The sequence below is a fragment of the Suillus paluster genome (genome assembly GCF_016628075.1).
Source record: "Suillus paluster strain FC165 chromosome Unknown EDB91scaffold_178, whole genome shotgun sequence".
NCBI classification, from domain to species: domain Eukaryota; kingdom Fungi; phylum Basidiomycota; class Agaricomycetes; order Boletales; family Suillaceae; genus Suillus; species Suillus paluster.
The window spans coordinates 43719-57963 of NW_024537738.1; the positions used below are offsets into that span (position 1 = coordinate 43719).

General features: G+C 47.2%; 1 protein-coding gene across 1 annotated transcript; it reads left to right on the forward strand.

Moving 5' to 3' along the window:
- Window positions 1-752: 752 nt before the first annotated feature.
- Window positions 753-2752, forward strand: EDB91DRAFT_1088245 (uncharacterized protein; the record flags this gene model as incomplete). The annotated part of the gene is made up of 12 exons (XM_041316389.1): window positions 753-779; window positions 847-891; window positions 923-1023; window positions 1297-1329; window positions 1399-1532; window positions 1581-1617; window positions 1712-1742; window positions 1810-1883; window positions 1975-2049; window positions 2092-2175; window positions 2312-2350; window positions 2500-2752. 12 exons carry the CDS (start codon window positions 753-755, stop codon window positions 2750-2752), a joined length of 933 nt encoding a protein of 310 aa, XP_041169535.1.
- Window positions 2753-14245: the final 11493 nt, after the last annotated feature.

Genomic DNA, 14245 nt, shown 5'->3' on the forward strand with positions numbered 1-14245 from the left:
TAGGCACCGTCAGTCATGTCCGATTGCACGGGATGGGATAGAATTACCGATGTCTGGGTATGGATGGAAGAGCTTTATGAAACGGCAATGATTTACCCGTTACCCCATACAGGAGCTGAACTCTGAAATGCCCGCATACCGTAGGATGATTCGTCCGAAGGGGACGTATCACTTCTGAATCGCCTGACGCTCGTTTGAAGGAACGACTGTATCCCCCTTCTATTTTATTTGTTTACGGGAGACTAACCCGTCTAGCGCTCGCAGAAAAAACGAAAGTTGAAACACCTGTGCCTCTGACTATAGCAGGGGGGAGGCCTGACCCCCGCCTCTGGTTCGGGTGAGATGTCTTCTGCGCTCTATTTATCCACGTGGTCAACGATGATGGCACAGGTTGCAGTCCAAGACATTATCTGGCCTCACGCTGTTGAAAATCCCTCGCTGTACATACTACGAGACGTCGAAATTTGATGCCGGGGAAGATATCGGTGCTTTGCGGTTCGACAGTTCACGAAGGGCTCATGTTGCTACGATATCCGTTACTCATGAGCACGCGCTTCTACATGCCTTCCGTCTTTAAATTCATAAGACCAATTGCTCAATACACTATGTCAAGTAAGGCAAACAATCTAAAGGAAGTTGCAAAAAAATAATCCCATGCGGCATCAGGAATTATGCGGAGAAGATGGGGATAGTCTATAGAGTCACCACGTCCCCCACACTGAATAACTGGGCGAAGAGGCAGTGATGTACATATGTCGTTTGGGCAGGGGAGATGGTGGGTGAGTGTAGTGACTCGGAGGTGGCCTTGAGGGACATGACGAAGGGTGACAGATGTCATGAATGCAGCGAGAGGTGGAGCCTCGAGGTTGGGTAGAAGGGCAGTACTTGATGGTGAGGTTTAGCGCGAGGAGGGTGTTACAAGTCACCGAGGAGCGGGAAAAAGGAAGCTGAGGTTGTTACGCTCGGCTGCACGAGTCTGCACACCAGGCGATGGGAGGAAGTTCAAATTGAGGCTGTAGGAAGGTGTGGTAGAAGCGAGAGACACTTCTGACACGAATCTAGACATTCGCATGACATCCGTCACGCATAATGCTCATATTCATAGCAGCGCTAGGACTTCGCACAATCCCCTCATTATGTCTAAATCCTGGCGACATTCTACTCCGAGTGGGTGCCCTCATCTCTATTATAATTTTGTTTCTAAGTCCAATTACGTGCATAACTTGTAGAACCCTTGACCCAGCCGCAACTTCACAACACTCTTGCACCACAACGGTGACGACGATTATATTATAGGCTCTGCGTACAACTAGCTATAGGAGGCTCATTGTACGTTCATTTCACTCATTTGCCTACAGTTAATGATGACATGGACACTCGGGATGTGCACGAAACCAGGCTCTGGGGCCTGAAGGCTGCAGCATTAATGGTGCAGTGGCGATCACAATCAAGTTACTACTTGCCCGACAATTCTCAGCGTACGGAAGCCATTCTGCAGATTTTCATTGCTGCCAGGATGATTGCAAGAGAGAGTGTTTAGTAGTCCCGTTCTGTTGGTTACTTGCTTACATTGGTGATAGAAGGTGCCATTGTTGTCGCCGTCGTTGACTCGAATTCGTGAGTATTCGATGTCTCTGAACCTTCTAACTACTGATGCATTTTGAAAGCCAGACAACTTATAACAGGCACGGGTTGCGATATCACGGTCCAGAATGAGTGGAAAAGTTTCATTCGAGCACAAGGTACTGTGAACTGTAACCCGTCGAACCCTCTATTCATGCCGTTTCATATACACAGACACCATCGCAGCTATGGGCGACAGAACCAGCACGGGATCCAAAAGATCGGCTGCAAGCGCTCATCACTTCCTCTTGTGACGTCAGGTGCGGATGTGATCCTCCTCCTCCGCAGCCCGCCTTCACTTGTCAGCCATCTGTTCACCCTCGTCATTCTCTGAATTTCTGTTATCACCAGCGTCAATCTGTTCAATACCGACCTGTCCTCCAATCGTCGCAAGCGCCCGTCCGCATCTTTCTGTTGCAACTTCAGGTGTGTTTTTTCTGCTTCGAGAAGTTTGTTCACGTTGCATAGGAACTGGGACTTCTCGTCTTTAAAGGTCGGCTGTTTGTTTTCGAGTTGTTCATGGGCTACAATCGCAGCGTTCAGTCTTGCCAGGTTCGCCGACATCGTGTCGAGGGGGAGTGGGGAGCTGCAATTACTCTTAATATTACAGTGCTTGTAACTACGTCTGAGATTTACCACTACTATTGTTATCTGATCTTTGCTCGCTGCTATGGCCAATGATTCAAAGTGCGAACGGTAAAACAAAGCAATTGGGGGTACCCGCTAGGTAGGTGGTCAAGGGTTATAGAGCAAACGTGTTAGACACACCAGTGAGGCTCTTAGAATCACAGCAGCTCATATGAGTTGACGGTGGCTGCCAAGGCTCGGAGAAGGCTGAAAAGTTGGACTCCTTCTCTGGCCTTCAGCTTGTTGTAGATCCTTGACCGCCTTCAAGTCTTTGCCACTAGATCCTGCGCTGAAGGACCAACTAGAAGTCCACAGGCGCCTCAAAGACGAGACGAAAATCCCCAAGATTTCTTACTTGAGGTCGAAGAAGCAGTGTTATCGTGTTCTTAAAGCTCTCGTTCAGCGATGCGAGGTTCGCGCTAGAGGTGAAATGGTAAGAGATGTCGCAGATTTCATGATTGTTGCTACAGCTACGGGCCATGACTCAAATACTAGCGAATAGTCCCTCGTTTCAACGCACATACATAACATACATTACATTTACACTCATTTCTGACATAGTAACGCACTAGAAGCGTAGATGTGTTCTACACCACAATATATATTGTTTTGTCTTTTTTTAGCCGTGTTTCGCGGAATTTTGAGTTGATTAGGGGTTTTTCGATTATATATTAAAGCGTCACGCATTATTGGCGGGTGTTGCCCACCTCCATATGTGCTACCAAAACAGGCCAAAGATCGATTCGATGACTAATAAACAACGCAAACAATTTCTCTAATCAACAGCAATCAGTTCAGCTGGCATGCGTCATGTCTATGATGCTTTTGATGTTCAAGCTTATATAGCAATATCAATACGTCGTAAGCACTTCAGTCAGATGTCTTGTATTCAAGACATCGTCATATCGAGTCTGGACTCTGAATCCTCTATTCCAAGGTCTTCATTGCTCAAGCGGCAGTGAAGTTTGTCCACAAGCAAGCCATCTCTATCAACTCAGCAATGAATTACGCTCTGCATATCGTGCATCAAATACACCAATGCGAAAGCAGAGAAGTAACTCACCGCCAAAACCTGCCAGTCGGGCTTAACTTGTTATCATAAACACACCCATATGCTAGTTTCAGCCTACCAGGTCGGTGAGTCATGGCGTAATCCAGAATGTAAAGAAAACTCACGGAGGCTAACTCTGTACACGTGTCACCGAGGCAACAAGGTGTAGGGCCATCGCAATAAATGACACAATCATCACGGTCCGAAACTGCGCTGACAGACATAAATGCAGTCAAAGCAGCAGCAACTGTGAGGACGGATGAGAAACGCATTGTGCGATGCGATATGAGATAAATAATTCTGAGGTAGGACGGTACGAACACTGCTGCTTTTATATCCTGAAAATAGTGTTTTAGGAAGAACCTACTAACTCCTTTCAAAGAGGTGTCATTCTCATGCCAGCTGATTGCCAACAGACCTTACATTTGACTTGCTCTACGCGTTGAAGAATGTTACTGAAAGGACGGTGATTGACCTGTTGCCGTATATGGAAGCTGCAGTAAATAATCAGTGTCTCTGATTATATCAGGGGACCAGCTATATCTGCTTCTAGTTCGGGTAAGCTGTCCTGGGCTCTCTAGTATCTACGTGGTTAACGATTTCAAAGATTGTACAGGTTGCAGTCCGAGACATTATCCCGCCTCACGCTATTGAAACTCCCTTGCCATACGAGACGTCGAAAATTTGATGATCGGGAAGATAGGCATTTGAAATTTTCTGTCGGAGGGCTCGTTATACTGCGATTGTCACATCCGTTACTCATGAATACGCGCTAGTGCCTACCCCTAAGTACTTCTAGTAGCAACATCAAACGGTCGAGTCCCTCATGAATGCACCAGCCAAGACTCTCACGCTTCCCTGTGTAAGTTAGGAGAAACAGCTGAGACACTGCCCCCGGTAACAGGTGGCTATGTTCCTGCGCGAGGTTTGCGCGCGCAGGATTTTGGGAGGTGGAAAAGTGTCGATGGCTGCAGTAGATCTGACAGTTCGCCTGGGTTGCCTTTCGCGCACGACGCAAGTTTTTTTGTCCGGGATGTCTCGCGGCTTCGATGATACCAAAGCGACTGAGTTACTAACAACATATATGAATCACCAGGTCCTAGCGAAGCGAAGCAGCATATGACCCCCGTCCATCCGAACAACGCTAGGCTAACCATGACCTTGGCATCCGCTGTCCCCGAAGGTTGAGTGCTGTCAGCCAGAGAAGAGGGTCACTAGGACAACGGTTTCGAGCCTGCGAAAGCTCTCGCCAGTGGGCTACCGCTACCCTGACCGCTCGCCTTTCTGGTGCTGTACAGGTGCTACTACCTCTAAGCCTATATACCAATGAGAGTAAATGGTACGGAGGTATGACTCAGTGCATACAGCCAGCTGATCAGGGACGCCAAGAAACCTATGACCCATAGACAGGGAAGTTTACAGTTGGGTAAACCTAACCAGAGCGATGGATGCTTCATCACAGGGCCCCCAGTCTGACTGGTATGGACTACTACTCGGCCGTTTCCGGACCGAGGCAGATTCGTATCGGGCACCATCAGTGGGTTGAGGCTGGATGAACAAGTGCCTCCTGGTGCACAGTGGACCTTAGGATGTGATGCGTATTTAGAGCGAAGCTTTTTGTCTCCGGTAGCAAGCCGTAAGACCAAGGGATACGAACTCGCAGTATATCTCGAAGCAGCAAGCATGTTTCTCCAGCACCACGGACACCGGGAAAGATACCATGGCACGAACGTGATTTGGAGCCTAATACAATTTGTGCAATTAGTACAGTGCATGAGCTTCGTTCCAACCAGTCGCTACTCGCACTCAATCAGCATACCTACAACTCACCCACCACTGCGGTACGTCCGTTCAACTTTATTATGAAGTCCATCTTTTCCTGCGCAGGACACCATTCAAAGTCGTCTTCTTGATCCGAGCACACAGCTAGCACGTAAACGGTGTCGATTGGAATGCTCACAAATTCGTCGTCGTCGTAAACGCCCCTATACGGGGCAATCCACTCTGGAGGCACCAAGCCACACTTAGGATTGAAATAATCTTTGAGGTCTAAGTGTATATGCCCGACCATTCCACAATGAACTCGTACGCTCGGGTTCTGGCAGTGTTCTCGCTGGTTATTGGCGCTTCGCTCGCGCAATGTTTCCGGGCAGTGTTATTCCGCAGACTAGACAAGACAATCACGAGACTGCACATTGGTGGTCTGAACATGAGGCTGCTTTTCCGGAAGGACGGGTTTGAAGGGTCGTCGTCCGGTGGAAACTCCAGTCTGCTGAAGGGTCGCGATCTTAAATGAAGACGTTAGAAGGAAAATCGATAAGGTAAAAATCTTCCTTTAGAGCTTGCAACGACTTTAATAGATAGAAGTGTTAGTGATGGAGAAGCAAAGATAACTACTAACTCTTGAGCGTCTTGAACGTGTTATTCGACGTTAAATGTTTGGCATTACATAACCAAACAGTAAGTTGTGGACAAGTTTCATCAACCCACAACGGCTAATCTAATTGTATTGGGGGACTGTGAGGAGCACAAGGAAAGAACAGGCCAGTTTATTGATGAATGAAAAACTCACATAGTCCGAGTTCGCCGATGGATGGAATGCAAATCCGGGAGAGGTGACGATATGGCGGACCTTTGTGAGCTACCGTGAGGGTGGGTACTGTGAACATCACGGAGTCACGGGCTCGCTATCTGCGTAATACACATCCTCTCGGAGATTGTGGTCCCTCCAACATTTGCTGCCCGACTAAGATCAAGCACGCACCTCCATAGAACTCGACCATTGCTGAGGTGCGAAGAGGGAGTCGTCCATCCACCAGGCTATATTTCTCTGATATGAGCGCTAATTTAAAGACCAAATTTTAGCCTCCGGGCCCACATAGAGGAGACATGTTTGACGTGTGAATACAATGGTGTAAGTTGCAACGCATTATTGTGGTGGAGGCAGTGGTTCATAAGACCATGTTCGGATCCTCCGCATCATATATTAGTATAGTTAGCATAATAAAGAGAGAAGCTGAGCCCCTTCAGTGAATTCACCCGTCTGAGACGGGCAGCCGGGCGTGACAATGTACCGATAGAGACGAGCCATCCGGTGTGGGCCGGTGGCAATAATTGTACCGTGATAGACGAGTGGGCCGAGGGTGTGGTGTATCCGAGGCAAACAGATGGGCCGGGGGTATATAGTATACATGGTAGTATAGCAATGTACTATATAGGTGATTATGAATGGTGGTGAATCCAGTGTGTGATAGCGAGTGGGCCGGTAAATAAGGCACAATGGAGACGAGGGGGCCGGTAGATGAGATGCAATGGAGACGAGGGGGCCGGGGAATGGGGTGCAATGGAGACGAGTGGGCCAGCCATATGGGGTGCAATGGAGACGAGGAGGCCGGGGAATAGGGTGCAATGGGAGACGGGTGGGCCAGCCGTATGGGGTGCAATGGAGATGGGTGGGCCGGTGTTACAGGGTGCAATGGAGACGGGTGGGCCGGAAGATGAAATGTAATGTAGACGAGGGGGCCGGTGTTACAGGGTGCAGTGGAGACGGGTAGGCCGGTAAATGAGGTGAAATTGAGACGGGTGGGCCGGTGTTACGGGGTGCAATGGAGACGGGTGGGCCGGAAGATGAAATGTAATGTAGACGAGGGGGCCGGTGTTACGGGGTGCAGTGGAGACGGGTAGGCCGGTGAATGAGGTGAAATTGAGATGGGTGGGCCGGCCGTATGGGGTGCAATGGAGATGGGTGGGCCGGTGTTACAGGGTGCAATGGAGACGGGTGGGCCGGAAGATGAAATGTAATGTAGACAAGGGGGCCGGTGTTACAGGGTGCAGTGGAGACGGGTAGGCCGGTAAATGAGGTGAAATTGAGATGGGTGGGCCGGTGTTACGGGGTGCAATGGAGACGGGTGGGCCGGTAAACGAGGTGAAATCGAGCCGGGTGGGCCGGGGTTACGGGGTGCAGTGCAGACGGGTGGGCCGGTAGAACAGGTGAAATCAAGACGGGTGGGCCGGTAAAGGAGGTGAAATTGAGCCGGGTGGGCCGGGGCTATGGGGTGCAGTGGAGACGGGTGGGCCGGTCAACCAGGTGAAATCAAGACAGGTGGGCCGGGGCTACGGGGTGCAGTAGAGATGGGTAGGCCGGTTGACCAGGTGAAATCAGGACGGGTGAGCCAGCATTGCGGTGTGCAATAGAGACGGGTGGGCTGGTAAACGAGGTGAAATCGAGCCAGGGTTATGGGGTGCAGTGGAGACGGGTGGGCTGGTCAACCAGGTGAAATCAAGACCAGTGGGCCGGGGCTACCGGGTGCAATGCAGATGGGTGGGCTGGCGTTATGGGGTGCAATGGAGGCGGGTGGGCCGGTACTGTGGGGTGCAATGGAGACCGGTGCATGCGTGCAAAAACCATATTCGGTACATCCATACAGTAACTGGCGTATCCATCATAGAACAACCGGGGGATCCATTGTATAGCAAAACAAGATCTACCGGAAATATATCTTTGAATGACATCACTTGTCTAAATATCTACAGTCCGTTGACCCAGAGTCCTCAAACCCATTCCATCTCCACTGGGTCGCTGAATTTTACATTGCTATATTTTGCATACTCTGTGCTTGGAGTCCCGACAAAGTTGTGAATGCTGTCTCGCATGTACCACGCAGTGACAATCCGGTTGCCTTCTTCAACATTCATGTAATGTCTCACCAGGCGACATGATGAAGCCAACATTGAGCCGGAGTTGTATAGAAATTTGATTCCTGAGGTTCATAAAATCCATGATAACCGGCTGATAAACACCAGCGGTTGTCATGATATCAAATGCCGCCGGTCGGCACTTTGGGTCTCTATGAGGCGGTGTCCGGCGATTGCATATGACCGACACAACATTGAATATGGATGTCCAGTGTTGTAGATGATGGTACATCTCATGCAAATGATATCGGGTTGCCCATTCGCCCAGCCTGACTTGGGTTTCCATTCCGGCCCAATAAAGATCAGGGTGCATGACTCGAAGTGCAGCCAAAACTAGTATTACCGGACCTTTGAAGGGAGGTCGTAATGTTCCTGACCGACATCACCTTTCAGTGCAGCGGATACCTCGGGCAAAAACCCCATCTTCCGGGTCAAGCTTTGGAAAACCATGTTTCTAGAATACTTCAAACCGGCGACTTCAATATATTGTTATGATCAACGTCCCTTAACCTAACTAGTAGGTGTCTGGAGTATGGATCACACCACAGGACTCAGTCTGAAGAGGGTAAAGCAAGATGGATTTGAGAGGGAACGTCTAGGCCCTACAATAACGTAGAAACGAGGAGGTTAAGTCTAAGGAGTACTACTGACTACGACCTAGACTATATACTACTATTGGGGCAGAGCTATCTGAGTATGAAAGGTTGTGATATAACTATATACGGTCATAACATTGCACCTAGGGTATAGGGCGTCTTATCAACCAATCAACTACAAGAAGGAAAGGGTAGAGGGTTCATAGGGGTCAAGGGTATCGGTGATTAAGCAGGGTCTCAGGGACTGCTTCTATTCAGGGTAGACGGAGATTAAGAAGGGTGTGAGAGAGTTCTGTGACAAGAAGTCTCGAGCGGTTAATTAAGGATCTCGATAAGAGATATGATCTTGGATCTAGATCTGTGGATCTAGATAGTATCTGGAGATGTATCGGGTACGATCGGTTCCAAGGGTTCTCCAGGGTCTTCGGTAATGAACACGCTCTCTATGAGCGATGCTTCTGTGATAGGGGTTCAGGGTTCTAGCTGTGACTGTGCAACAGGTTCTAATGTAAGGGGTTCGGTGAATGACAGAGGTAACTCTAACATGTCATGAGAAGTGAAGGTGTGCGATGTGAAGGGATATGATAACTCTTCGAGAGATAACTCGTAAAGGACTCTCGGTTATGGTTGATCATAGAGGCATGTAGATGCTTATGATATAACCCGTTGCCTAATCGTAGGACTTCTAAGGATGTGATGAGTTCGTATATCTAGGGTTACGGATATAGATGGATGACGTCGATGTAGTATAGATGTGATGTAAAGATAGTGATCGTTAATCGGTTATCCATCTTATCTTATCAGGGATCTATCTAATCTAATCTTATCGGATAAGGTGACTTAGGGTTTGATAATCGAAATTTAGATGCAGCTGGTAACATTCATGACATATATATGGACCGGACGTACCTCTCTTCCTTGCTGAAACCATGCAGGGGATATATTGATGCAACCGGGCGTAATCTTGCCATCCGGACTTGGATGAAAGTTAGACCGATGGGTCCTCCATTCAACAGTCCTACCAGTTGTTATGCTGTGCTTCAATAAATCACTCATGGAATGCGTTGCACCATGCATATCTTGCTGTTATGTATGTCCGGCTGAGCTGAAATTCAAATGAAGATCAATGGAAGACTGACCATCATCATAGCAGCATAGCTCCAGGCAAATACCAGACAATGATTCTACCTCCGGAATCGACTGATGACGGCTGGTGTTGTCAAGAAATGCTCCTGTTCGGGGGGGAATCTGTCGAAGAGGGTCTGCTCTCGTTTTGCACTTTGACTGGATTCATCTTTGTCCAGGGCATCATTGTATCTGACCATGTCTATTTTGAGATGAACTGTATGGTGGTGAGTTGACTGGAATGTGGTGATGGACCGGCATACCTACCGGCATTGGAGTATGCAGAGGCCATCACATTGGCAAGATGCTCTAATGCAATGCAAGTGTCAATATCCAAGAGTCCAAGGTTCATGTTTTTTGCCGGTCATTGATGAATTGTGGACATGAAAATCTCAGTGAACCAATTCACCAGCAAGGTAGGTCTGATACAAAGCCCAGTCTAGTGGGATTGCGACCATGTCTGGAAAACCAAATGAGTGATGGAAAAACACCACTGTTGAATGATAGCCGGAGAGATAGCAGTTAGAGAAAATAGTTTCACATTCACACGGCCTGATTGCAAAGACAAAAACCGGTGCTTCTCATTTACATTGCAGTGAATATGACAGTAACATATAATAGTATAACATATTGACCAGATGCTGGAAGATGTCAGGTTGTCCTTGACTGCACCCAGGATGCACTATGCACTGACATCTGTGTTCAACCGGTCAATGAGTGCCTGTGAGGATGCGACAGCCCTTGTGAGTTCATTCAATCGGCCCAACCAATCCAGCCAACCTATCACTTGAGCTTCTAAAATTGTTCATCCTTCCCTGTAACATATCCAGCAACTCTCTCCCAATTGGCGTCTTGTGGCACTGCACAAGAGATGTTGAACCGGTTGTATCTGGCAGCGGATCCGGACCCTGAAGAATATATGGGAGCATGCCGGACCTTACATGATCCGGCTATTTTGGATGTTGTGAGCATCCGGCAAAGATTAACATGATCTGAGGGACTTACGAGTTGTGAACAGTGAAATTCAACCAAATCCATCACATCTTTGATGGATGACTTTGGCAACATATCGGACACCCGGCAAGAACCGAGACTTTCCTTCCACCAGTCATTGAAGTAGTCCGGCATATGAGCAATGTCATAGTCATCGCATGCATTGGAATCAACAGAGAGGCGCAATGCCTTGATATCCTGCAGGATAGCATCAACATCCGGTCGTGGTCCACCAATGTGTGTGCGTGTTATGACCAGCGTCCCTTAACCTAACTAGTAGGTGTCTGGAGTATGGATCACACCACAGGACTCAGTCTGAAGAGGATAAAGCAAGGGTAGTATTGAGAGGGAACGTCTAGGCCCTACGATGACGTAGAAACGAGGAGGTTAAGTCTAAGGAGTACTACTGACTACGACCTAAACTATATACTACTCTCTAAGCGGAGATAGCTGAGTATGAAAGGTTTGTGATAAATATATACGGTCATAACATTGCACTAGGGTATAGGGCGTCTTATCAACCAATCAACTACAAGGTGAAAAGGGTAAGGGTTCATAGGGGTTAGGGTATCGGTAATTAAGCAGGGTTCTCAGGGGCTGCTTCTATTCAGGGTGAACGGAGATTAAGAAGGGTGTGAGAGAGTTCTGTGACAAGAAGTCTCGAGCGGTAATTAAGGATCTCGATAAGAGATAGGATCTTGGATCTAGATCTGAGGATCTAGATAGGATCTGGAGATGTATCGGGTATGATCGGATCTAAGGGTTCTCCAGGGTCTTCGGTAATGAACATGCTTCTCTATGAGCGATGCTTTCTGTGATAGGGGTTCAGGGTTCTAGCTGTGACTGTGCGGAGGGTCTAATGTAAGGGGTTCGGTGAATGACAGAGGTAACTCTTAACATGTCATGAGAAGTGAAGGTGTGCGATGTGAAGGGATGATGACTCTTCGAGAGATAGCTCGTAAAGGACTCTCGGTTATGGTTCGATCATAGAGGCGTGTAGAGTGTTGTAGATGCTTATGATGTAACCCATTGCCTAATCGTAGGACTTCTAAGGATATGATGAGTTCGTATGGTTACGGATATAGATGGATGATGTTGATGTAGTATAGATGTGATGTAAAGATAGTGATCGTTAATCAGTTATCCATCTTATCTTATCAGGGATCTATCTAATCTAATCTTATCGGATAAGGTGACTTAGGGTTTGATAATCGAAATTTAGATGCAGTTGGTAACATTCATGACAGTGCGGTCATGATTGCAAGCACCCCCTTGAGAAGGTGGGGAATGACAGCGGACAACTGGGTGATAAATGATATATTGATGAATGGAGTTACAAAGGTCTGTATGACAGTGTAGAAGATGAGTGCAAGGGAATATCAGCATTGCCGGATAGCTACCTCCATCTCCCATTTCATCAAGATGTAAAAATTTGTTGCATAGCCAGGCATGTCAGTGGCAAAACTCTTGTCAACATAGAGGCGCATGGCCAACAACCGGGAATTGGCATAGAATAAGGCGCAGATAAGGGCGAGAGATATCCCCAGCAGTGATTTGATTGCCCTTAGCAGCAATGATGACTTGGTCAGGGGGGATGAGAGTTACAGTGGCTCAAAAAACTGTCCACATGTTTTCACATTTTTCACTATCTATGATATTGTGTGAGAATATACAAAAACTCAAGGACATGCTGGTACCATATTGTAGCACCACTTCAGGGCTTTCAATTGAGCACTATGGCGTGGGAAGTGGTGAGATATGGTTGAGATATGAGGCTTCCAAAATGATGACTCATGTGGACAGTTTTTTGACTCAAGTATTTTACAGTGATAATCAGGTATTCTAGTACTTGTGTGACCTCCCTTGGCTTTAATTACTGCCTCTATCCTTCTAGGCATACTCTCAATCAATTTCTGGCAATATTCTGTTGCAATCCTTCCCATTCCACTGCTACTCTCTCCCATAGCTCCATACTCCTTTAGGGGGGTTTCAGGCTTGAAGCTTCTTCTTGAGTGTTCCCCAGAGATGTTCAATGACATTGACATCAGGGGACTGTCTGGTCAGTCAAGAACATTGATATTATGTTCTTCAAACCATTTTCTGGCTCTCCTAGATGTGTGCTTGGGATCATTAGCCTGTTGGAAAATGATGTCTTCTTCATCAATCCCTGATTCAGCTATGCTAGGCAGCAAGTGGTCATTTAGAATGTCCACATACTGCTCAGCATCCATCCTCCCCTCAACTTCAGCAAGCATACCCACACCATTCCATCCATACAGCCCATACCATTAGAGAACCTCCTCCAAATTTGACAGTCTCACAACCTCTCTGTCTGTTAGAAATCTCCCTTCTTTTTCCATACATATACCTTCCCATCTGACCCAATCCTATTGATTTTGGTCTCATCTGACCATATAACATGCTTCCAGTCCTCTACAGTCCAGTTTTGATGGGCCAAGCCAAAGGTAGTCTTCTCTGCCTATGTTTGATAGAGAGAAGAGGCATTTCTTCTTTGTTACTGCCTTGAGAGCTGCCTTGAGAACATCCCTCACAGTTTGTGAAGAGACAGTGGTGGTGATGGTGGAATTGATATAATGGGTGGCTTGGACAGCATTATCAGCCTTTCCTGTAGTGATATGTTGAATGATAGCCCTCTTATTAGTAGAGGTGGACATCCTCCACAAGAGTTTTCCTTGTCCAGGTGGCTTTCTTTGATAAATTGGCCAAGTAGACTTGCATACTCAGTTCTAGAGGAAATTTGATGAGCAGAGAGGCCAGAATAGGACAAAGAGAGGATATTATCCCTTTGAGCAGAGGAGATGGCTTTCATGGTGATTATGATCATGACACATGAACATTCTGGTTTATATAGTTAGATATAGTTTAAGAGTATGCCTAGAAGGATAGAGGCAGTAATTAAAGCCAAGGGAGGTCACACAATGTACTAGAATACCTGATTATCACTGTAAAATACTTGAGTCAAAAAACTGTCCGCATGAGTCATCATTTTGGAAGCCTCATATCTCACCATATCTCAACCAATTCCCACGCCATAGTGCTCAATTGAAAGCCCTGAAGTGGTGCTACAATATGTACCAGCATGTCCTTGAGGTGTTTGTATATTCTCACACAATATCATAGATAGTGAAAAATGTGAAAACATGTGGACAGTTTTTTGAGCCACTGTACAGTATTGTTCATGGAGGGAATGTGAGGCTGTAGTGAGACTGACACTCAGAATTATTTACATGTGTCAACCATAATTTCATATTACCTAACCGGTGTTATGAAAGATTCAACCGGTACCAAGAACTGTCCAACCGGTACCAAGAACTATCCACCCGGCACCATGAACTATATATCCAACCGGTAACATGAACCACCCGCCCGGTACCATGAACCATCCGACCGATGGCATGAACCATCCGACCGGTACCATGAACCATCTGACCGGTGGCATGAACTATCTGACCGGTACCATGAACTATCCGACCGGTACCATGAACCATCAAACCGGTAGTTCTGGCTGACCTAT